The sequence below is a fragment of the Cynoglossus semilaevis genome, chromosome 2 (assembly GCF_000523025.1).
Source record: "Cynoglossus semilaevis isolate Cse_v1.0 chromosome 2, Cse_v1.0, whole genome shotgun sequence".
Taxonomy (NCBI): Eukaryota; Metazoa; Chordata; class Actinopteri; order Pleuronectiformes; family Cynoglossidae; genus Cynoglossus; species Cynoglossus semilaevis.
Genome location: NC_024308.1, coordinates 4,580,002 through 4,605,476, shown reverse-complemented (window position 1 = coordinate 4,605,476; position 25,475 = coordinate 4,580,002). Strand labels below are relative to the sequence as shown.

Genomic DNA, 25,475 nt, shown 5'->3' with positions numbered 1-25,475 from the left:
GTATGTATGTGTATATGTATGTATGTATGTATGTATGTGTATATATATGTATGTATATATGTATGTATGTATGTATGTATATATATATATGTATGTATGTATGTATGTATATATGTATGTATGTATGTATGTATGTATATATATATATGTATGTATGTATGTATGTATATATGTATGTATGTATGTATGTATGTGTATGTGTATGTATGTATGTATGTATGTATGTATATATGTATGTATATATGTATGTATGTATGAGTGCAGTGCCCCCTGGGGACAAATCAACTTCTTCCAGTTGAACTGCCTCTGTCAGGTCTGTTTCTGCCCCTCTGTCTGTCTCTCCTGGGGTAATTACGCTCACCTGTGTCCTGTGCTTCGCGGTGCCCCCTGGGGACAAATCAACTTCTTCCAGTTGAACTGCCTCTGTCAGGTCTGTTTCTGCCCCTCTGTCTGTCTCTCCTGGGGTAATTACGCTCACCTGTGTCCTGTGCTTCTCTCATTAGTCTCACCTGGTTCATCTACCTCTCTCCCTCACATTGTCTTTGTGGGATCATTGTTGCTGTTGCCCTTCGGTCCTGTTGGAGAATACCAGGTCTGTTTCCTCTATGCTTTTTCTTTTTCTTTTATACCCTCCCTGCCCCCCACCCCACCACCCCCACCCCCAACTCTCGTGTGTTTCCTTTCATCTGTGTTTCCTGTGGTTACACTCAGTTCAGTTTATCACTAAACTGTATCTGATCCTTGTCTCCTGCCTGCTCCTCAGTTCAGAACAGAATTGAAAGTGAAGATTTTTTTTTTTAAATCTTTGGCTACGTAGCCCCGACTAGCTCGCATGTTAATCAGGTCAAGGCAGGATGATTTGTGGCTTTTATCGCCACCTGTAGACGTGATCATTAAAAGTTGTTGAAGACCTTTATATCAGGTTGTGTTTTAGTGTTCCAGTGTTGACGTGGTCACAGAAGGATTTGACGGACTGTAAAAATACTGTGAAACTGTACTGATACATTAGGAACTGGTTCATGTTGTGTAGCACTTGTAATGACGTTTTGAGCTTGTTGTCATTCTAAGAAGTGGTCCACATTTTTACGTACAGTTTGGTCTTTGTTTGTTTGTCGATGCTCTCAGATCGACACTAAACTGTCTAGAACGGTGCGATGCACCACAAGGTCACCTGTTCTCGGAGGCGGTCTGTCTCCTCCTGGTACTCGGCCAGCTGTTTCTTCCACTGCTCCACGCTGCTGTTGGCCTCCTGCAGAGCTACCACCAGCTTGGCGTTACTGTCCTGCAGAGTAAAGAGCTCAGCCTCCAGGTTTATCTCACACACAGACCTGAGGAAGGAAAAAAAAAGGACATAAATACAGCTGTGTTCAGGTCCAGAGAACCAGCTGCACATATGACACCAGTGATCAATATTTATACATGACTCAATCCTGTTCGCCAGCCAGTTAATATCTCTGCCTGACAGCCGTTCTTTCCTGAGTGTTGAGTGTGCTGTGGGTTAATCTGATTATTCTCTGCTGCTTGTTTAAAAAAACAAAAACCAAACACAACCGTGTAAACCACCAAAGCAAAGAGTAGTGACAAAGAACCAGAATAATGAGCTGAAAAGTGTAATAATGCTTCGAAGTGATGCGGTGAAGAGCAGGGTCAGGAAATGAACCTCGTGCGTGTTTAAGATGAGGTTCTGCTTGGACGCTTCCATCGCAGAAAAACTCTGCCGGCGAATGAAACGTCAGGAGATAATGAGATGAAGTGTCGGTTCAAGAATTTTTACATAAGCTGCCCTGGAGAACGCACAGAGGCGTCTTCTCTTTTTGGAAGACCCTGCCGGGACAGTGATAACAGCGCCTTCACAGACTTCTATTCCAGTAATAAAGAAGGAGTGCTGCTAACCACAAAGAATTTTTATGTCCAGGAAAAATGGTCTCGGTAGGAGAAATAAAAAATGACTAATCTTAAAAAAAAAAAGAGGAAAGAAAAGGAAAGAAAAGGTGGCCACTTGGTAACCACAGTTACAGAGTGAAATGGCATTTGAGTCTCCGATTGTCAGTCAGAATGACAGACATTTCTTTTGTACTTTTTTTTTCTCCCCCTGGTGTTTTTATTTATTTATTTATTTATTTTAAATCAGTCTAAAACACTTCTCCGTTCACCAACAGTGGAGGTCACCAGAAAACTGTGCTGTTGGGCAGGAAGTGAAGTTGATGAATGGGCGTCCACTGCTCCACTGGTTTTACAGAGTTCAGTGGAGGTCTGTGTGTGTGTGTGTGTGTGTGTCGGCACCTGTTGGATTTATAACTTCATTAAGAAAGTTCTGGTATTGATGACAATCTGAAAAATACTGAAGGTTAGATAGTTCCAAAAATGGACCAAAAAAATCTAATAATAATAATAATTTTCTTAGGTTGGTTCTTAAACTAGGGTACATGTACCACTCCTGGTACTTGGGTCCACTGACTATATACAGCTTTTACATGTTGATGTTTGCTCTCTTTTGTCTGTGTACGTGGTTTTAGGTTTGAATTCCGGTGCCGACTGCTGTGCCACGTCATGGATCGGTGTTGAGTTGTCTGAGTAAATATTTTACAATTTAGAATGCAGAGCTTGGCTGAATGTGCAGGTATTTTGTAAATGGCGTTTACTTTTATTTAGAATGCAGAGCTTGGCTGAACGTGCAGGTATTTTGTAAATGGCGTTTACCTCAAGAGAGGCTCCAACTGTGTGTCCTCCAAAATTTGTTGGACAATAGATTTTTTTTTTACCTAGAAAGTCACTTTTTAAAAAGAAAGTTTCATACGGCAAATCCTTTAAAAGGTTTTTTTTTCTCAGACTCAATGAAACACCTATTTAAACATTTTAGCAAAATCATAACCATTTCTAAAAGGGTGAACAACACGGAGCTCTTTTGTTAAAGGGCCATATAAATATATAAATATATAAAACAAGAAACGACAGAATCACGGAGCAGAAAGTCCTGCATCTGAAGCTGCAGGTCAATAAGACGAGGCTGCAGCAGGACAAAGCATCACCGCTCTCTGTTCTCTGGGTTTAATTTGGCGCTGAATGGTCACATGCACCGTTAAATTCAATAAATTCAGTTCTGGGGAAATGCGGAATGTTGTTTCCTGCAAATCTTTGTCCAGTCACATAGTGAGTAAAGCTTAAGAAACCAGTGCAACTCATGAAACTGTTGACGCAAAAACATGTAAATAAATAAGAAAAAGGAGAAATAAAAATAGAACATGTAGAAAAAGGTTCTTAAAAAGTAGTTAAATATGAAATTCTAAAAAAATAAAAAAAAATAAAACTAATAAACTGTAGCTTTACGGCCAGCCTGTTCACAGCTCTGTCTACATACATTTCCAGGAAATCAACACGATGTTCTGTGGAGTTGTGATGTCCGTGCACTGCAGCTGAACTGAGCACTTCCTAATGACTGTTATTATGTTGGCCATTATTGATCAGTCAACCCTCCGTCTGAGACCAGGAAGCTGAAAGGCACTCATTTCTGGCTGCTTTCACACGCCATAATCTCTGCCACTTTATTTTAACGCTTCTTATGAGCATATATATGTTTTTTTTTTCTTTCTGCTGAGATGAGTTTTTTTTTTTTTTTTTTTTTTTTTTATGGCTGCCAGTGTTTAAGTGGTTGCCATAGTAAAAAAACAACTAACATTTAATTCTCCATGGCGGCTCACCTCTTCATTATGACTTTACCTTCACAGACAGGAGATTGAAGAAAACCATAAATGTGACTTTAGTTTGGTTCAGTAGCAGATCAGTGTTTATTTGTCAATGTTTTTTTTAGTTTTTTATTTTCCTAAAATTATAAGAAAATGATTGATTTAGAGAGTGAGGTGCTGATAAGAAGCCAAGCAGACAGGAAATGTTCAGCAGTTTTTTTTTTTTAGTAGCTCCAGGTGAATGGATGTTTGCAAAGTACAAGTACAATTAGGGTTTATACCGATACCTTATGTTTTTTTAACGGATACAAGCATGTGTATTTTTATTTGTGTATTTGCCAAGAAGCAGTATTAATATCGATACTACTTTAAGTTGTTAAGTGTCGTGTAAATGTCACAGCTGTGTGGGAACTGGAGGAGGAAAACAGATCACATCTGATCTGAGTATTGATTGGAGTACTGGGTCAGATACTGACACATAACTACGTGCAGTGGAACTGATTTACCACCAGGGTTGAAGTTGTACAGGGTCAGGGTTAGGGTCCCTGCTCTCTGAGGCCTGAGGGCAGTAAACTGCAGCTATTTTACAGATAGTTTGGATGTAAACAGTCGATTTCCCTAATGTGTCTCAGGTACAGGGACAGAAACAGACCAACTAGAAACTTAAAATCGGTGGAAGAAGAAAAGTATTTTTTTTTTTTTTTTCTGTCATTACCCCTCGGACAACATCTTCTTGACCCTCTCCTTCTCCACCGTCAGCTCCACTTCTGCACTTCTGCTGCGAAAGAGCTTCTCTTCAGCCGGTCCATTAACCGTCAGCAGCGGAGGCGAGTGTCGTTCCTCCGACAGCTCCTACGCGTCAATGACGCGTGAAAAGAAAGAAGAAGAAAAAAAACAGGAACGTAAACAAACGGTTTATGACTTTTGTTCTGTCACAGTCGTTTCCAGGATACGGACGGTAGAAACTGCACCAAAAGCTGCGGAACAAGAATTAGACGTTTAATTAATTTGTCGGTTCAGAAAAGAAATCAATTAGTTGCAGTTTTTCTAATTAATTCCCAGAAACAAATTTGTTTTTAAAGCTTTTATATTATGATCGCCAAGTGCTTTGTTTTGTGCTGGATGAGGTTTAACGTCAGACTTTTCTAACCTGTTGATCAGACAAATAACCCCAACATGCAATTTCACACTTGTAGACTTTTTGATTTGATCGTTTCCTCTTTCACAGGACACGACAAAAATCAAACGGAAATGAAATAATGAAAGTCATTTTGCTTTGCAGCAAGAAAGACCAAGTAATGCAGTCAAGTACTGCAGTAGTAAGATAGTAAGGCACTGACGCCAAGTGTTAGTTCAGGGCTGATATTCTTCAAATACTCGATCCAGCCACACAAGCCACATTGACACATTGACAATATATTTATAAATTTCTTGAGACTGAGCCTAAATATTCAGAATTCCTCCTCCAATTATTCCAAAAGCAAAGATTAAAAATAACTCAGTGGTTTCCAGGAGGAGAGGCTCCAAACTGGTCAAGTCTTTTAGTTTTGCCTTCCCTGCTGTTCTGACATGTCTTCTAGCTTCCTTTAACAGAAAATGTTTTCCTTGGTTTGAATATGTGTGTGTATCTGTGTGTGTATCTGTGTGTGTGTGTTCGGCCCGCCTCCGTCTTTAATGTTTGCAGATGAATTAGCTAAAGCACGGCTTCTCTACTCCTGCTGCCGTCTGTGTTTGTCTTCCTGCACAGAAACCCGAGCCTGTCATCGACCTCGGCTCCTCTGTGCGTTCTTACAAGCCGGCACTTACTGTAGTAAAAAGCTCGTATTATTAATTTAAGGCAGCCTGGCTCGTTTCCACCGAAGACAACACTTTATTATCCGCAGCTCATCCTTCCTCTCTCTGCTCTCATAGATGGATATGTAAATAAAACAGCAGGCCGACTCTGAGACGTGGAGGAGAACGGAGTCCAGGAGAATCCACCAGAGGACGAGGGGAATCAAAGCCCGGTTCCAGTTCAGCTCCAAAGCCAACGGATCAGATAAGCCTAACCCTGAATAATTCAAACTGTCGGCCATGTTTAAGTCATAAACGGGATAACACATTTACGGCAGCGTTTCTGCAGCGGCCCGTTCACTAACAGCTGCTCACGGAGCAAACGAGGCAGAATCATTAGAGCGAAGACCTGCAAACACATGAACTACGACTCAGAGGAATCTCAGTTCATATGTTTCTGTACCTCAGAGGTACTGCGTGGTAATATTTAAAAAATACTTTAGTCTGAGTTCAATCATTCTAACTAACCAACTAACTAATCAACAACGTCACTGTTTTTTCAAACTCAGACTGAAATAATCTGAATATGATGTGAAAACACACTCTCTGGTCACTTTATCACTTTATCTGGTACATCTATTTTGCTGACAGATTTTAGGATGATGAACTCACAAAACATGAAAACCTGTGAAACTAAAACCGTCTGACGTTATCAAGATTATTATGTGGTCTGACCAGCACAGAAGCATGGCTCCATTCTGACTTCAGAAGCAGTGGTTTGGTTTTGGGGTGGTGATGTTGAGGGACGTATAACTCACCCGTCTATACCCCCTCGCCTTTATGAAGTAATCTACAGTTCTGATTGTCTGAAAGACGCTATAGGAAGTGTAGCGCTATAGACTGAAGTGTTAGCCACTAGTGGAACCATTAAAGCCCATTCACTCTGACAGTGACCCCCCCGCCTGTACCCCCTCTGCCTTTGAAGCTAAATTAGACCAGAAGTCAACTTTGATCAGACTCCAGATGAATTATTGAGCTCCTCGTGAAGCCAAGACGGTGAACACTGCAGTCACTCGGTCAAAAGAACGTGGTTGTTGTTTGTTTTTTTTTCCCCAACGTGTGGGAGGCGGAGTGTGTTTTTACCCACCTGGGAGAGCTGAGGGTCAGATGTATCACAGACGCATCAGGAAAACGAAAGGGCAACAGCACATGTGGAGGAGAAGAAAAAAGAAGTAAAAGAAGATCATTAGCTTCGTACAAAACGCTCTCTGTGATAAATAATGCACCAACGTTCACTCTTTACACCCAGCACTGCATCGTGAGTCTGCTACACATCAGAGCCACGCCCATTTGGTTTGAGTGACAGGTTCAACTACACAGCCCTGGCTGAAAATAATAAAAACAAAGATGAAATTTAAAAAAAAAATCACTGGGTAAAAATGCAGTTTGATGGCGTCTAATTACAATCGTGGTATTTGAACGCTAGCTAACGTTTCTTCACACCTTAAATGTCAAAAAAGCCGACGTTGTATTTGACGGTTCTAAAATATTTAACAGTTTTCATCAGGAAGCATCTTCACCACTGTTCGTTTCTACTCCAGTTACAGACTTGACTTATTTATCTGGGCTTCAGCCCATTCACTCCCAGATGTTCTTGCTTTTACACCCACCTGATTCATTTATTCATGCCAAAATGGCATCTCCATTCACACACACACACACACACACCCACACACTCACCAGGGGCGGGCTGACCACTGACCCCGGGGTATTTACTAGCTGTAGTCTTCTGAGGGCTGTTTATGGACGATATATCTGACTGTGAGACGCATTCATTTTATATCTCTTAACTCAGCTGATCTAGGATCTGCTATCATTTATGATTTTATACTTTTTTTTTTTTAAATCAAATTAGAGGCAAGAGATACGAACTCACTTTTACTACTTTATTATTTCTGCTGCATTTGAATTATTTAGGCTGGGCTGGAGGAAACAGGAGGAAAACAACCGTGGAATCCACATCTTTCCTTTTTGACTAATGTGCATTAGCTACAGTATATGGTTATGAAAAACAGTAAATCTGTGCTTCAGTGTTTGGTTTTAAACAGTACTAACCCAAAAAGACAGTGTGGTCTGTTTCTGTATTTTTTTTTTCGACATCATCGTCTTTCATCTTAGTTTTTCCTGCTGCGCTGCAGTGAATCTGTTTATCATCTGTCCACCTTTCAGTCTCCGTGAGCGTGTTTATCATTCTTGATCTCTCCCTCTCGTCGACTTCACCTCCTCCGTCTCATCTCTGAGCTCTGCAAATAAGCCTGAAAGCCCTGGCTTTACCGCCTGCTGCCAGCCACAGACTCCACTTAGAGCACGGTGTTGGTGAAGCCTGAAGCTGCAGATGAGCCTCAGCCTCACGACTGCGGACTGCTGTCGTTATCAGGGGCTGTTACTGACCACGGGCGAGCCCGACTGGTGCACTATTAACTACTGTCGACCACAGATACAGTGGACACACGCAGTAGTGCTACTTTATGAAGAGTAGTATGAAGAGAAACACACATAACAACAAAATCACACGGGTGTCACGTGTCGTCCAATGCTGCGAAAACTTCCAGAGATGGGGCTAAATACCACCATTAAATTTATGCTCTTAAATAATGAATAAGATTGAAATGTTAAATGTTGTTGAGTCTGAGCTTCTGGCTCTGTACATTTGCTTTAAATACTGCATAAAAAAGGAGCGTCCAAAGAGCTGTTTTCTCATGTAAACAAAGTTGCTCTTGAATTATTAATAAACAGATATACAGCGCAGATAATAGACAAATGTTGAACAGAAAACGACAGAGAGAATGAGGAGGAAATGTTATGAATGCAAAAACAAGATGAGAACTGTAAGAACTACATGGAAGGATGGCCACTGAAGCCATGTAGGTTTAATAACAGGTGACTTTGCAGGGTCAGTATTTTGAACTGATCGTTTTTTTGTATAATATTACAATTCTCCTGAAACAGTTCATACATCAGTTTTTAGAGCGAGTTCTCCAACTCTGGGGTGAGGTTTTACGACCGTGTTTTGATCGTAAAAATGCTCAAAATATCAGTAGAGCTACTGCGCAACATTTAAAAAGTAGCATCTTGTGGAAATATTAGTCTTTGTAATAATTTGAGCATGATAAAAAAAACAAAAAATGAAAAGCCTTGAATAAATTCAAAACTTTAAATGGCCGTTCAAAGGGTATGTAATAACGAGTAATTCTCAGTAGTTAATACATGTGCAGCATGAATTTTTAGTTTGTCACTAATCATCCATCTCTCTACTTTGCATAAATGAAGTCGTTTAAGGGTCACATTGATTTAAAATTAACCAAATACTTCCATTAAAAAAACAGACCTTTTCCCAACAGGACGTCTTAAGTGCGTTCCACTCGGTTCCATCTCATCTATTAATAGTCGCGGTGTAAAAATAAATCACACACCGCCGATTGTGTGTTATTTCACTAAGATGTTCTACATTGGGCTGCAGTGGATCAGATTTACAGAGATGTAACAACAGCCACCGAAACGTGGACGCGTTTAAGGTCTGACACAAAATCAATGACGTTGTCTTAGGGAGGACGGACGACTGTTGTCAGTCCACACGCTGCACCACTGCTCCTGAAATACTGTTGTTATTATTCTGTCAAGTCTGTGCAGACGACCAGCGGGGTCGAAGGTCACTGTCGCTGACTGCAACATCTGGGCTTCATGTAGAGTCGCTGACCTCTGACCTCAGACCTCAGACGTTTTCTCTCTTTTTCTACAGTGGACTTTTGTCACACTTCTAATCCAGGTTAGAACCTTCTGGAAACACCAACATTCTATATGTAAACTGTCCTTCCTGGTAGATCTATCAGCCAATAAAACTGAGCATTATGGGAGATAACCCCCCCTTTAATGGTGGATATAGAACTTCCTTACTGAAAAGGCAACAGTATCAGGATAGATGCCCTCTCTCTCACTCTCTCTCTCTCTCTCTCTCTCTCCACATTGTTCACATTAAACAGCAGTGACTGTGAGTCATCAGGCTAACTGTTCACTCATTATATCTGCAGATGATGAGGCTGGTGTTCTGATTGGTCCCTGAACTAAATGAGGACAGTTACATACCTGGAAATAAACAACCTTTTTAAAACTGGTGTCTAGACAGCGGCCCGCTTTTAAAGACAAAGAAAAGCAGAGAGATGATTATTGATTTTAGAAGAGACTGCCTTCAGGCTGCTGCTGCGGTGAATAACGGAACCATTCACGTCGTGCCAGAGTATATTTACCTGAGCGCGGCTATCGATGACAAATGGACACCATAACAACGAAGCAGGATGCGTAAAGATTTGAGAAAATAATAATGAGCTGTAATGTTGCTTCATTAGGACTGTTTTTACATTTTGGATTGGAAAAACAAAACTGGACACGTTTGTTTAATTAGGTTGGTAAAAAACCCAGCCTGGTACACACCACTGGGCAGCAAGAAAAAAACCCCAGCCTGGTACACACCACTGGGCAGCATTTCAGTCTTAGCGTAGCTCATCAGATGATAGCAGACCACTATTTGTTTTAGACTCGATGATATCAAGGTCTCTGTTAGCAACTCGTTGTTTCAGTTGTGATCACATTTAGAGTAAAAGTTAAAAAACAAATCAACTGGATGGTCATGTGACATCACAGATGACACTGACTGCTGTTTCCCTGCAGCCAGATTTCCTGTTTACTGTTCAGTACAACCGTATGTTTCATATTTGTTAGGCAAAAATACTGCCATGCTGTGGTTAGCGGTTAGCAGTTAGCATGTCCACACACAGCAGGAAAGACGTAAATTTAAATTACTTGATGAAATGAATTACCATGTTGTGTGAGTTTTTCATGTTTCATCATCTGAGTGTGTGTGTGTGTGTATCTGTGTGTGTACATGGCCCTTGTGGGGACATTATTCTTAAAAATACTATTGTTCAGTGGACACGTTGTCTTATGGGGACATCTTGATGGTCCCCACTAAGTCGGATGTTATTATGATGTTTAATATTTAGTTTGAAGTTAGGATTTAAATTAATGTTAGATGTAAGTTAGAGAATGGTTTAAGATTAGACATGTGCTGTATTTGTAATTGGTAACATTTCTACGTGAGGCCCAGACAGAACATAACAAAAAAAGTGTGTTTGCTCCTGGTGGGTTAAACTTGTTGTGACATTATTTTGATAAGTTGCTATTGTTGATTTTGAGGTTTGAAGTCAGGATTATAAACCAGGTCCTTATTAAGATCTGTATGTATAATAAGGATTAAGGAAAACAGCTGAGGAATACACGATGTGAGGAGTGCGTGCACGTCCGTGCGTGTTCTGTTTGAATTCTCTTCTTCCTCCAACAATCCAGCGACTGCAGACAGCCTCATGGATTTACTCTTGTTTGTAGTCTCTGGACTGAATGTTAGTTAAATGTTAGTGGGAATGATATTTACTCTGTGTGTTTGTTCACTGACAGACGCTGCCAAGTGTTTACCGTTGGCTTCTACTAATGTCAGCTTGAACTGGCCACAGCTCCAGCTCCACCTGCAGCTGCAGAGGGTGGATGGTAGAACTGAACCCACCACTGTCAGTAGGAGAGTCTGATCACAAAGACTGTGGATTCCAAAAGTTGTTTTTGTGAAACACTCAACTGGGACTGAGAACAACAATATTTCCACTGGCAGCTTGAACAAACGGTGTTCTGTTTCCTTTTCTGGACTTTTTGAATTGTTGACCTTTTATTGTTTTTTTGCTACACTTCTCAATGTTCTTTTCTTTCTTGCGGTTGCACTAGAGAAATAGACAAGACAAACTATCAGTTGAGGACTGAGGTCAAGGCCGACAGAGAGGCTGTGCAGTCTCTCAGACCTAATCACCAACTGACTCTGTGATGTTCCACACACACTGGAGCCACATCACCAACAACCAGGATTCTCAACAAACTCTCTGAACTGCCATTTGAGACAAAACCCCAGAGACACGGGACAGACGGAGCGTCTTTGCATGACACATGAGTTTCATATGTCACAACTGAAACTGTCTAATTGAAACACAGTCATGGCCTTCCAGCAAATGTCAGAGAAACTGCCCCAGAAAATGTCACTCTGACTTTCACTGACATTGTGAAAGGTGAAAAAAACAAACTGGAGGCAACAGTTTGTCACACCCACACGGTGTTGATATCTGTCGTCCTTTTTTTTCATTTCTCGTTTCCTAGCTGTAACATCCATACTTCTAATACAAACCCCCCCCCCGCCCCCCCCCCCCCACCCCCCACCCCCTCCCCCCCTACATCCCCCCCCCCCCCCCCGCCCCCAAAAGCCTTGGTTTTGTTTTCTAACTTACTGTTTATGTCATGAATCTTTTGGTTTTGTTGAGCAAAATGTTGGCGCAGTTAGCAGTTGCATGTTCAACGTTATCCGCTAAAATATTTTCACCGCAATTTTTTTCTCGTGTGGTGTCTGACAATCGTTGAGTGATTTGTCTTTATTCAAAAGTGGGTGTGGTTAATTTTGTTTGTGCTGAGGGGTGAAACATGTCACCTGTGTTCTCTTTCTCGTTTCCCCCCATTCTCAGCAACAACGATTAGAAAACAAATCTTCTTCGTCTCTGGTGGTTCGCCTCCTCCTTCAGGGTCAGAATAATTTTCATTCTTCTCAACAAACAAATTTCCTGGTACCAGTGGAGCATGTATCATTAGCTTTAGCTCTGCATTATTTCGTACTTTAGTCTGTTTCAGTGGACCCTGTCCAAGTTCTTTTCCCTGCCAACATTTTCAAAGATCGTCCTCCTGCTTTGGAGTCCAACCAGTGGAGCCTTAACACCAGCATTCAATAAATACATTATAAAATATAGTACAACAGGCGCCGCCAGTTATACTTTTAATTAAAGATCAAACTAATTCTCCCTCTCTCCTTATTTGTCTCTGTCTCCGTCTCTATTTGTCAGGAACGCTGTTTTGAAACAGAGTTAAATGATGAGAGCAATAACAGAGCAGCCAGATGGGAAACGTGTACGATGATGTTTACGTTAAAAAAACAATAAGGAAACTGATTGGCTTCTAATCGCTCCCCTGTCAGTGACGCTGGCGCCGCAGGTTCCTGTTTCATTATCACTGTTTGGACATTTACAACTCATTCAGTCATATTTATGTTGTACTCAGAAGAAATCTCGCTTCCAATTAATAATAAAATCTGTCAATTCACCAAAATTCTACGGTTAATCTTTCTCACGGCTCACTGCCTTAACTGGACTCTCGTAACTAATATAGACGTTCAGACACACTGGTTCCACTAACTGAAGATAAACCTCTGACTTATTTTCAACTTGATGTTTTTACTCGTTTTTTAATTTTAAGTAAATGCAGAAAACAAGAAGAACCAGAAAAGCTCATCTTTGTAAGGCAGGGCCAGGGCAGACAGCATGTTTGACGACCCCAACAAAGACAGACGTTTTTCCTTCTTTGTTTTAAATCCGTACTGAACCTCAGCCCATTCTGCGTTGTTGAGAATAAGCTTCAGCTTCTCAGTAAATTCTCATTAAAGACAATTAGAAACTGTTCATGATCTGATTTATGGCTCTGCTCTAAGGTTACTCACAAATTGCCGCGGTGATGTAACATATTCCCATACAAGTGCTCAATTATAACTTAATTATTTTGGTTGATTATACCTACAGTACCTCCGGGAATCCATTCCTAGCTGCCAAGTCCAGCCAAGAATTACAAGGAAAAAAAGCCCAAGCAGACAGAAGCATGAATGTTTGATGAAGGCCAGTGGTGTTTTACCTGGGGAGCTGCGATGCTGAGCCCGGGGTTGGCCAGTTCAAACCTTTCCTGAGATTTTTCTCTGGCCAGTCGTGCCGCCTCCTTCACCTCTTTGAACTGCTCTGCAAACTACAGGTGGACGGAGGACAAAGACGTGAGACAGACTCTGTGGCAGGGAAACCTCTCCTCTGTGGAGAAGTTTGATTTGATTTTGAAAGGAAGAACTGCTTCCTGTGTGCTAATCACCTTTTGATTTTGAAAGGAAGTACTGCTTCCTGTGTGCTAATCACCTTTTAGTCAAGAAATGAAAGGATGTTGAGCAGCATATATTTAATATACACACACTCTGTTCACGGTGGATCCTGGTGACTATGATTGTGTTTTGGACTTTCTACTTTTTATTAGACTGAAGGAGTCACGTTACATTTCTGCTGCTCCTTTCTGTTTGTTTTTCCAAAATAATTCCCTGTCATCTCTTGTGCATCAAACAGATATTTTAAATGAGATACTTTTCCTTCTCCATAATAAGGGAACGTTGATGCTGGTGTTTGTGTAAATCTGATTTTGCTGCACCACAGGCTGGTGATGATGAAGTGAGAGCAAGTGCCCGTATCATTTTATCACTGTCCTTTTTTGCAGCATAATCAGTTTGACTCTACTCTCAGAGGGGGCCGAATATTCTAGAGGGACCCTCAGACCCTCAGCACAACGCTCTGCTGTCTTCTCCTTTTCTAAGCACAGAGGTTGCACTGACAACGCTGGTTTTAAGGTTACTAAATGTTGCTGATACATATAAAAAAAAGTAAAGACGGTAAAGGATTTTTTTGTTGTTGTTGTTTTATGTTTGTGTGTTGGCACCGTGTCCGTGTGTGATATTTACCTGCTGCAGCTGCTGCTCTGTGGAAAAGCCCAGGCCGTACACAGTGTTGGCCCGGCTGTCGGCCCACTGCCCAAACTTCTGTGAGGTTTTGGTGAAGGTCATGTTGGGGGTGATGGTGCTGTTGATGATGGCCTGGCACCAAGAAGGAACAAATACAGTGAATAAACTGTTGAAGTTTGGTTGTGATTTGTAGTAAAAACAATAAGAATAAGAAACTGTTTTAAATGAAGGCACTCTGCTAAACTGATAAACAAAAAAAAAGGGGGAGAGAGAACCAGTGTCACTGATGTGATGCTGCTCCTGTAACATTATGGAGGCTGTTGCAGTTAGAAAAGACAAAGAGCCGGGTCAAAAAGTGAATAAAACCACGTTCCTGTCGCTGCTCTGGATCCAAACTAGAAGTGAAAATGTGTGAATGTCTGATCTCATTTCTGTTTTTTAAGGAGCTGGAGAGCAGGGTGGTCTTTCCCCGGAGGGAAATGCTTTCAACAGTGACAACGATCAGTCGTCACTTAATAGAGAAAATCTAGTAACTAGATGGAAGAAAAAGCTCTTAGAAACATTGACTGGGAAAAAGGTGCCGTGGTGGACACAATGCTGGGACTGAAATTGATTTTCCTTAATAGCTGTGTGACGTGTTGTGCATTAGACACTGTTTGACTAATGCATCTGTGAAACGGCTTCACACGTTACAAAAGCTTCTTATGAAAAGAAAGTGATTTTTAAACAGGAGGGGAAAAAAATCATGTAACAAGGAAGAACAGACGTGTCATGTTTTGGTGACAACTTCTCTGGATCAATGTTTGGATCTGCCGTCTGTTCATCCCTGACCACTACTTAGTGTCTGGTTACATCGATGAGGCTGAAGTGAAGGTCACTCATCACTGATAGGTTTAATAAAGTACCAAACGGTATCTTAACCACAATCGCCACAGAACCTGCAGCCTCCGTTGTCGTGTCGCTCACGGTTAGATTATAAGCATCTACTGCAGATGCCTTAACTACAATCGCCACAACCTCCGTTGTCGTGTCGCTCACAGTTAGATTATAAGCATCTACTGCAGATGAAGACAAAGATATCAATGTGGCGGCGCTGAGAGGGAGGAGGCCTGCTGCACAGTTTTGTTGCGCTGTGCAATAATCTATTCCGGCTCCGTCAGGTGAACTGTCTGATAAGGTGGATTTGTTGCTAAATGCGGACTTCATTAGTCTCTGCTCCCAACGCCTCTAATGCCAGAACAATAAAACAGCACACTCAGACGATAACAGCACGGAACAGCTGTGTGTCTTATTTACGACTCACTCCACCTCAGTGCTAAAAAGTCATATTTTTGCTGCTTTAAAGTTAGATTACCTAAGTTAGTTAGACTGCGGCAAAAAACAACAACAAAAAAACACATTACACTGACAACACTTGATGAATCCACTCCCACACGTGAATCTGGGGAAAATGGATTTGTTTCTATGTATTGTTGGAATCTGTGGAGTTCACACAGTGGGCTGCTAAAAGACAGGACGACACTGTGCTGCAGAAATACCAGCACACACACTGGAGAAAGAGCGTTCTGCTGCGTGTTAAACAAATAAACAAAGCCTGCACCCTCCTTTATTGAACAGAAATATCTTCGTCCAAACGTGTCGTCTCTGACACCAGCTGCACTTCTGTGACTTTCTCTGTTTCTTTTTGTCTCTTGTTTTCACATGAAAGACCTCGTTGTCTCTGTGTCGTCATTAAAACCATACATCATGTTTATATTACTGCCATGTCTGCTCTTAATGAGGCTCTAACGAGGCGCACGATGATGATGAACTGTTGCTGCTGGAGAAAACGTACTTTCTGTTTATTTTCAGGTCTTAAGTAAAAACCAGGAAAGTACATATACTATACACACTGTCATCTTTATATATTTTTTTCAAATATATTTTTAACTTAAACAAATGTTGCTGTTACTAAGCAGAAAACACCATGTCGTTCTATCGTGGTTCACGCCTGCAGTAAAATGACGATAAAGTTGAGTTCGGTCTATAATCACATTTTGGTAACTAGTGTTAGCCTTATGTAAAAACAAGTGCTAAAACCACGTACGAGAAAATAGTTTTGGAAAAGTTTTTGCAAAATACTTGGCAGACTTGATGTCACTGTTTGTGATTGACAGCTCGCATGTTTTAGTTTCAGGCTGGTGTCACTGTTTGTGATTGACAGCTCGCACTATCCAATAGGAGTCTAGTCACTGGAACTGTGTGCACTTTTGCAATTGCCAATGACAACCTCCTGCCCCCCATGTGGTGTGACATGGTATTGCAGTTGTGTGTCCCTCACCTTAGTCCCGCCCACACTGATGATGCGGTACACATTTCGGGTCGCATCGTAGAAAAAGGACACGGTGACTGCGTGTTTACTGGCCGGCAGCCAGTTGCGTTTCGTGGCCGGGTCGATCTGGAAGACATGAGCTCTGGCACTGAAGATGGGCTGCTCCCTTTAAAACACAACAGGAAAAAAAAACAAAAAACAAAAACACAGACCTGGTTAATTTGAATCAATGTAATGATGAGTGTTTGTAGTTTGAAACTGAGCTTGTGTTTTTTCCACTGATCTGTTTTGACACATTTGGACTGGTGAAGATGTATGAGTAAATATTGATGCACAAACACATTCACACATGCACTCAGTACAGGCTCTTCATAAATACTGCATGCAACAACTGCAAACATCCCCCCAAGTATTTATAAAAAAATAATAATTCTGTATATATATAAAAAAAATCAGTTTTGATAAATATTAAATCTAATGAATTATTTCCATTATTACGACATATAACAAATAAGAGAATTAAAATATCACATTGGAAATATTTGTTTCACTACTCTGATAAAAATGATTGGTTGAGAATGAATAACATTATTACTGTTGTTATTGCTAATTAGACAACATTTCTAATTACGTTTCGTGACCTCGTTTTTCACAGCCGTGATGTCACCGCTGATATAGTGATGTAACGGAGCTGATCGAGTAAATGAGGCTGAGGATTAGCCCCCCTCCCTTTGTGTAATGGGGGCAATACACTGTATGTTTGTATAATGCCCCCCCCCGCTCCCCCTACCCTTACACAAACGTCCACTCACTGTGGAGACAGTGTGGAAGCGTGAATACTCACAGTGTGACGGGAAGAGAAACAGACACGTTAGAGAAATGTTTGCCTCATTTAACAGACAATTGACTTTCCTTCATGTTAATGCACATAATGAGCTCTTCCCATTGGACGTCAATTAGTGGGGCTGGGAGGAGGGGCTGTTCTTTAACCAAGGGGGACCAACCGTGAACTATATGGGTCACCTCGCTTTTCCTGCCGCACTCGGCTGGAATGACTGTACATTTGCATACAAATAATGGACTTAGAAACAAGCGCCAACAGAGAGAAGCAGCCGAGGAGGGAGGGAGGTGATTATGTTCCAGCCAGGTGTATTGGGAAGCAGCTGAAGACCTACTTAATAATGACTAACCTAAAATGGAACTAGGTCGGAGTTAGTGATGTGTTGTTTTTACCGTTTGTTTTTCCATCTGTACATTTGTTCTTAATTTGATCCGATTTTTGAAGGACGTCTGTGCTCTCTGCAGTGATAAATCACCATGCATGTTCTTATAACAAGGTCCTAAACTCAGTTTACCTGCTGACAGACATGGCGGCAGTGTTTTTTTAAAAAAAAAAAAGTTCTGATCCTGATCTATTTATAATCATTTTATCTCTTCCTTCCTGGATCTCGGTGCCACACAGGCACTCTTTTGTCACTTCCTCTGAAACAGACAGCAGTGAACGACACTCCTCCAATAGAATAGTGTGTTTTTGAATAATGAATTAATAATTATTCTGAGAGTGGGCATCTTTAAATGGAATCAGTTTTGTGTCGGTCAGAACATAAATGACTGGTGGACACAGGCGTTCCTACCTGACGGCTTGAAGCACCGCGGCGACACGGTGCAGTGAATGCTTTCAGTGGAATGTGAAAAAAAAAAAAAAAATTTAATAAGCTGCCTGGACACGGACGTACAATTTGTGATGAGCATCGTTCTCAGACGAGATGAAAGGGAGTGCTTTTGAAGTCACTATCAGGTGACAGGTCAGGTGACAGGTCAGGTGACAGGTCAGGTGACAGGTCAGGTGACCACGTGGATCATCAATTCTTGACATTGGTGTGAAAATTCCACTCATATCTTAAGTAAATATGTAATATGTAACATAGCAAGTCGTGTGCTGCAGTCAGCCTTCAGTAAAAACCTACTGTTGCCGGTATCATTTAAACCAGGGGTGTCAATGATATGGCACGTGGGCCAAAACTGGCCCGCTAGGGGGTCCAATCTGGCCAAACCTGAAGAATTTTAAAAAGGAAGAAAATGCACAAACACTTAATGTTTGTGATGTTTTGTCAAATTATATGACATTAAATATGAATATTGTCTAATATAATTGTACTTATTTGCATGAAAACACAGGGAAAAACATGGACTTTAAAATATGTCCAACTGCATGTTAGATTCAAACATCCAGTTCACACACATGTTCAAAGAGGAGCTGACCTCCTGCTGTGAGTGATGTCGTCTGGATCAATGACTGCTGTACCACACACCATGTACATATACTGTGCACCCCCCCGCCCCTGCCTCCCTCCCTCCCTCTCTCCCCTCCTATACATACAGACTCACTGTCCCTCATCCAGGCTGGAGTGCGGTGCAGAACCGTGTCTGGATTATCAGCTCAGGCCGTTAATTAAAGGGATTAGAAATGTAACACGTTCTTTAAAGAGTGACTGGACGTCTGTTTGAGCAGAGCGATGGGAAACATCGTCGTCTTCGAGGTCCGCGCCTCTTCTTTATGCCAATTATATGGGTCGTAATGTTGGACCACTAACTCCCTGTAGTCTCAGTGTCCAGGGATGGTCGTGCTTATTGACCCAAATTAAATCAACAGCCTCATCAAAAGGTCACTTTCATGCATGACCAGACCAGTGTCCAGTGGGAAATGGCCTGTAGGCGGGAGGGGAGGGTAAGGCACTGGCATCGGCTATAGCTGAAAATAAGAGTTATTTAAATCTTGAGTTAATCAGACATTTCTATATCATTTTGACTAGTTTACATGTCACTCATTTAAGGTGAATTATTGTCTAGTTCATCTCCAGAAACTAAAGGCATTCAGAGGCAACGTTAAAAAGACCATTTAGAATCTAATCAGAGAATTAGTGTTTATTTACATGTGTTTCAGTTTGTCCGTTAATCTCTGTGGCTTAACCTTGATTTCCACCGTAGAAGGAGAAAAACCTGGAGTTTCGTCTATTAAATCTGACCTCAACAGACATATAAACTCCTCAGAGCATCAGTCAGAAACAGAGGGAATAAAACTGAAGTATTATCAGTCAATCGCGCCTCAAAGGTAAATACAAAGAGAACCACAGTCTCATAGTGGAACGTGTCCTTGCAACGACTTAAATTTTTTTTTTAAAAATTAAGCATTTGTATCTTAACATTTCCGGACTATTTCAACCAAATAACTTTTCAATCGACTGGGAGTTTCATCATTAGACACAGCACTCTGTACTTCTTCATCTATTTAGAACAAGAAGCTGTTCTGCTTTAATCACACGCAGTGCAGCGTAGAGGAGACACAGGAGACACAGGAGACACAGGAGACACAGGAGACACAGGAGACACAGGAGACACGTCTCCTCTGGGATCTGAGCCCAGCAGCTCTGAATCCCAGAGGCAGTTTGGACACACACACACACACATAAGCCACCCAAACCAATATGGGACATTTCTATTTTATTTTACTGCACGTCTTTTTATCCAGTAGCAGCGCAGGTCCACTGCTGTCTGTCAGCTCCTCTCACGCGGCTGTTTGATGATGTAAATGTGGAGCCGAGCCGCTGCTTAAAAACACTCCGCTCCACTTCAAACAAGCTGAAAGTTTGCTGTACAAAAACCTTGGTTTAATTTTCTGTCATTGTAGAAGCGCGGAAAAAATAAACCAGCAGTGTCTGAGAGGAAAGTTCTTTTTTTTTTTTTTTTTTTTTAAATCCACCGACCACATGAAATAAAAGCAGAGTTAGACAGTCAAGGAGCCGGGCAGCCCTCAGGCCGTCAGCTACACAATCATGATAAATTAAGTGCCATAAAGCATACTGATGATTTTCAGGCATATGGGCTACACACACACACACACACACACACACACACACACACACACACACACAAAGAAAGATAGAGATGAGAAGTCAGGCTCAGCCCAAACAAACAGTTTGTTTCTGCTGGAGCTTCACATTCAAACAGCAGAAAAATGTCTCCACAGCGGTGTCTGGCTGCTGCCCTGCAGCAACAACCGTAAACAAAGATATTTCTGTGATGGCTCCATCTGGGTGAGCTGGGAGACGCAGAGGCCAGGGCCGGCCTTTCTACAGGGCAGCTGTCACAAAACAAGTTGTCTTTACGACGTCGCCTCTGAGCGCGGCGGCTGCTGCCCCCGCAGGCCTCCGCGCTCACTTTCGAATTAGCACCGCATCATATCATAAAGAGGACGGTTGCCTCCTGTAGAGGAATTAATTCGTACATCCACGACACGCAGCAACTGAGGCGAGCAGCGTGTTGAGTTCATTAAACTAGGACAGTCAATTTTAACAGCTACCTCCACGATCGTCCCATCACAGAACATTTGCCACTGTGCGAAAAGTTACAGTCACAGCTGTCGGATTCATAAAATGTTCTACTATAGGCGAGGGCGGGGGGCGAGGGGAGGGGGTTAGGCAAACTTCAGAAGATAAAGTAGAAGTTTTAGTTGAAAAACTGTAAAATGTGTGGTTTTCTGAAGCTAGGGTTTCCTCAGGTGGAATTGTTGTCTTAAATTCCCACAGTGCCGTGTACAGTGGTACAAACGATCAGTTGATCAGATCTGACAAGGAAAACAAAAGCGGTTTGGTACTCTTATAGAAAAGTAATAGAGTAAACCTAGATATTTGTTGCTTTACTGGAACTTTTTTTTTTCTTTTTCATTTGGCCAAATTAATTCCCTGTGTTGAAAATAAATGAATTTCCTGCCGTCTACAATAAATAGTTGAGACAGAGGCAAGTTTAGAAATGTGTCATTTCCTCTTTCTGTAAGTAATACTTTTCAGTGTTTCGAAACTGGAGAGACAGTTTGTTTTGCAACTGGACTTTCCTTCTCTTCGTGCCGTAAAACATATATGTATATGCACATATGTACATATATGTATATGCACATATGTACATATATGTATATGCACATGTACATATGTATATGCAGTACATATATATAGTTGTATATATATTGCAGTTCCTACAAAAAGCCTTGATAAAAACAAATGTTTGTCACTCATATTTTCACTTTTGCAGTAAAGCCTGTTGGTCACGTCTAGCAGAACAGGAAAAGTCGGTGTGAGTGAAAACGTTCTCTGTTCCTTTTCCTGATTATTAAGGTTTTACAACGTGTTTTGTGAAGGTGAACCTACTTTCTGGTTTAGTGTCTGCGCCTGTGCTGACAGCAGTGTGACCTGACGTCAACAGTGAGCACGGACATAAGTCATTTTATCCCTGTGGTTCACTGATAAATACAATTTGCTCCTCCGTGATTGCGTCACAGTACGGTCTCGCAGCTGAAAGCAAGGTCACTTTGTTCCATTTGGACGTTGCATCAGACCTCAAACAGCAGGGAAAGCAGCGGAGCGACGGACGGCCCCCAGCCCTGGGAGGAATGAGTCTTTATGTGTCGACATGTTAAAGCATTTCACTAATATGGCTGGTTTTATGTCTGTGGTGTATTAGAGAGGAAAATAGAGATGTCACCTGATGAATGGTAGATTTCAGGCAAGTGTCCTCAGGTTGTAACGTTAGCTGTACTTTGGGTTTGGACCGAGCGATCAATGGATCCTGTCAGGGCTGCAACTTGGAGCTAATCTTTCTGGAAATCGACGTCAACCATTCAAACCCAAATTCCACAGTCAAATTAATCTGCATGTGTTTAGAACCCAAAGAAAATGAGCAACAGGACTATTGACGTGTTGGTCAACTGATTTGGAGAGAGGACATAACTGTTAATTTCCTAAAAAATATTGCACATTTTCTCATCTTAAACATGTCCAAAGTACGGCTCATGGTCCAAGTGTGTCTCTGAAAGGAGGTGTTATTTGGTCATTAACTGGTCATTAAATAGTTTTTCTTTTCAGGCAGAAATGAATGATATGTGACAATTATTTTGACATGCGATGGTATTTCAGTTGTTCCACTTGTCCTTCTTGTAGTTCCTGACTTAAAACAGCCTGGAATGTTCCAGACTGGATTGTCTGCATTTCGTTACATTGCCCTTTGAACAACAAAGGCAGGTGTTGTTGTTCTTCACAGCTAAAATCTGGCCTGAAGTTTAGAAGAGAAGAAGAGTTGTCCCTTGCATATTTTTACTGCAGTAAATCTGACTACACCAAAAGTGTGAACGCCCCCAAACACACCCCCCCCCCCCCCACAACACCCACACCTCCTCCAATCTCAGTCACCACTTCTTTATTCCTCTTTTGCTGCTCCTGTGATTTGTGTAAACCTCAGTGTCCTTTCACCAGACAGGATCTCTGATGTGTGAAAAACAGAAGCAGCACGACTGACTGACTGACTGTCTGTCTGTCTGTCTGTCTCTCTGTCTGTCTGTCTGACTGACTGTCTGTCTGACTGTCTGTCTGTCTGACTGTCTGTCTGTCTGTCTGACTGACTGACTGTCTGTCTGTCTGACTGTCTGTCTGTCTGCCTGTCTGTCTGTCTGACTGTCTGTCTGTCTGTCTGTATGCTTGTCTGTCTCTCTGTCTGTCTGTCTGACTGACTGTCTGTCTGTCTGTCTGTCTCTCTGTCTGTCTGTCTGATTGTCTGTCTGTCTGTCTGACTGTCTGTCTGTCTCTCTGTCTGTCTGTCTGACTGACTGTCTGTCTGTCTGTCTGTCTGTCTGTCTGTCCGTCTGTCTGTCTCAGCAGGCAGACACCACCAGACAGAAACACTTCTCCAACTGTCACACATCAAAACCTTCAGTGTCTGTGATCTGCCTAAAATCCTACAGCATGTACGAGTCAAACGCACACACCTGAACTGAGTAAATCAGACAGCACCGGAGAGCGAGAGAGAGAGAGAGACGTGATAGAAGGGACGAGGTGACAATGAGGAGCAGATCAGAGGGAGAATGGACGTACATACAGATCTGCAGGGATTTTAAATGTCAAGACTTTTTTCTTTCTCTCTGCCTGGTGAGGGAAAAAAATAATACGGTTGGCTGAACTTTTCATAAGCAAAATAAGTGAAAAAAGAACTAATTGGGCTGACTTTGCACTTTCACAGCACATAAGTGCATCATCACCCCTCCCCCCTCCTTCTGCTGGGAGAGTCAACCCAGGTTTCTTCAAGGTCAAGGTAGAGCTGGACACCAGGTCCTCCAAGGTCATGTTTGTAAGGTCTTAATGAGACGCTGAAAGTCAATAAATCCAATGTTAAATAACAGGAAGTTTTTATAAAAACAACAAAAGTGAAGGTTAACTTCATAAATACTAATAATCTAATAGCTGTATAAAGTCATTCCTCAAGCAGCAACTGGCTGGAACTTTTGATGAATCACTGCTCTGTCGAAACAGAGCCTGATAACAACACGTTTCTAACTATAATGACTTATTTTATTTTCATTTCTTGTGGCCCAAAACCACTTTCAGTCTTTATTATTCACAGATTTTTATCAACAAAATTCACGATAAAGACATTGTGTTTTTTTACATCACCTTTGCCATGTATAAAGAACATCCTTAGTTGTATAACGCCGAGCAATATTGGAACAATGATACTGAATAAGCTGCTTCGTCCTCGTTTTTGAATCCATGTTTACATTAACTATAAGTTGAAGCATCAGCTCTATTTATGCTTAAGAACAGAATTGTTTTTCTAGTGGATGTGCATTAAAAAAAGTCTCCAGGGACTTAGGTTATTTTGCAGGAACAGTGAAACACTTCTTCTTTTCTTCATTGTTTTCCTAAAACTCCCTCAGGGCTCCGTCTGTTCTGACCTCTGAGATCCAGCAGCCTGGTGTCTACTGTACACACCCGAGCCAGCCCACAGTGCCTCGTGTGGCAACATGAGCCACTACAGCTACGTACTTACAGATCACAGCGTTTAAAACATTAACTCAGATTGTGCCTGAACACAGAGTCACCACATCTGCAGCACAGATTTTTTTTTTATCCCGCACACCCCCTAGTGGCAGATCATACACCCCTAAGTGTGCGCGCACCACACTTTGGGAATCCCTGTTTTGTTTCATCATAGCTATTGAGTTATCTGAGTTATGTGAAGGTCAGCTTTTCATGGGTTCAACTTCTGAGTTACTCCCTCTTCAAAATGAGAAGGTGGCACAATGCAGAGTGTTCTTTGTATTCTGGATATGAAGGTCAGAGAGAGAGAGAGAGATAAAGAGAGACACAGAGAGAGAGAGTTGAACGTTTAACTCAGGTCTCTTTTTAACGCCAGTAGAAGAAATACTGTAGATGACAGTTTGTTTGTTTCGAGTATTTGCGGATATTTCCAAAAATAAAAATCCACACTGAGCTCTTCTCCTCGGCCCAGAGGACACAGACAATGGAAATGTTTTATATCAGCCTGACCCTGGGGAGGGTGGATCAACCTGGCCAGAGTGAACACTTCAGCCTGATGTGATGTTGTATAAAAAAAAAATTAAAAAAAAGTAGTACCGAATTTTATGAGAGATTTGTGTTTTGGGTAAAATGTCAAATATATTTACGTCAATTTATTTCAGGCTAATATTTGTGTCATATTCACTTAAATAAACCACTTTTCACCAGGGTTTGCCTTTTAATGCGATAATACTACTGAATAACGTGGACTTTTAGGAAGAACATCTTTTATTTTATGGCAACATATCAACCTAATTCACACTGAAACTCAAGATAAACCTCGATGAAAACGACAAAGTGTTAATTGTAGTTTTCAGATCCCTATATGTAAACTGAAGCACCGGCTTTTTATTAACCCAGAAACTGTTGGAATAAAAAGCAAAATAAAGTCCATATTTGCACATTTTCTCAGAGCGTGTAAATAAAGAGGTAATAGATGAGTTTGTGTTGCCTCAGTGTAATCAGCAGATCTGTGCTTTAGTGGGTCAGCCAAATGTTTCGAGTGCCGTGATATTAACAATGCTCCACATTTTTCAAGGAGCTTTCTGAAAAATATCTCACGACATTTGTTATGGACTAAAATGACCGTTTTTTTACACCTTGAATTGATGAGTGGGCTATTCTTTAGACAT

General features: G+C 41.4%; 1 protein-coding gene across 2 annotated transcripts in view; it reads right to left on the bottom strand.

Moving 5' to 3' along the window:
- Positions 1-659: 659 nt before the first annotated feature.
- LOC103394634 (homer protein homolog 3-like) overlaps positions 660-25,475 on the bottom strand; it is a 29,072-nt gene continuing 4,256 nt past the window's right edge. Inside the window, exons 2-7 of one of the 2 annotated variants that reach the window (XM_008332050.3) lie at positions 16,454-16,610; positions 14,134-14,265; positions 13,275-13,382; positions 6,604-6,612; positions 4,399-4,535; positions 662-1,328 (exon numbers count right to left, since the gene is read on the bottom strand). In XM_008332050.3, coding sequence (XP_008330272.1) covers positions 1,142-1,328; positions 4,399-4,535; positions 6,604-6,612; positions 13,275-13,382; positions 14,134-14,265; positions 16,454-16,610 — 730 coding nt within the window. In that variant the 3' untranslated portion in view covers positions 662-1,141. Of the gene's footprint in view, positions 1,329-4,398; positions 4,536-6,603; positions 6,613-13,274; positions 13,383-14,133; positions 14,266-16,453; positions 16,611-25,475 lie in introns of both variants that reach the window. The other variant, XM_025064037.1, reaches the window with a different exon arrangement.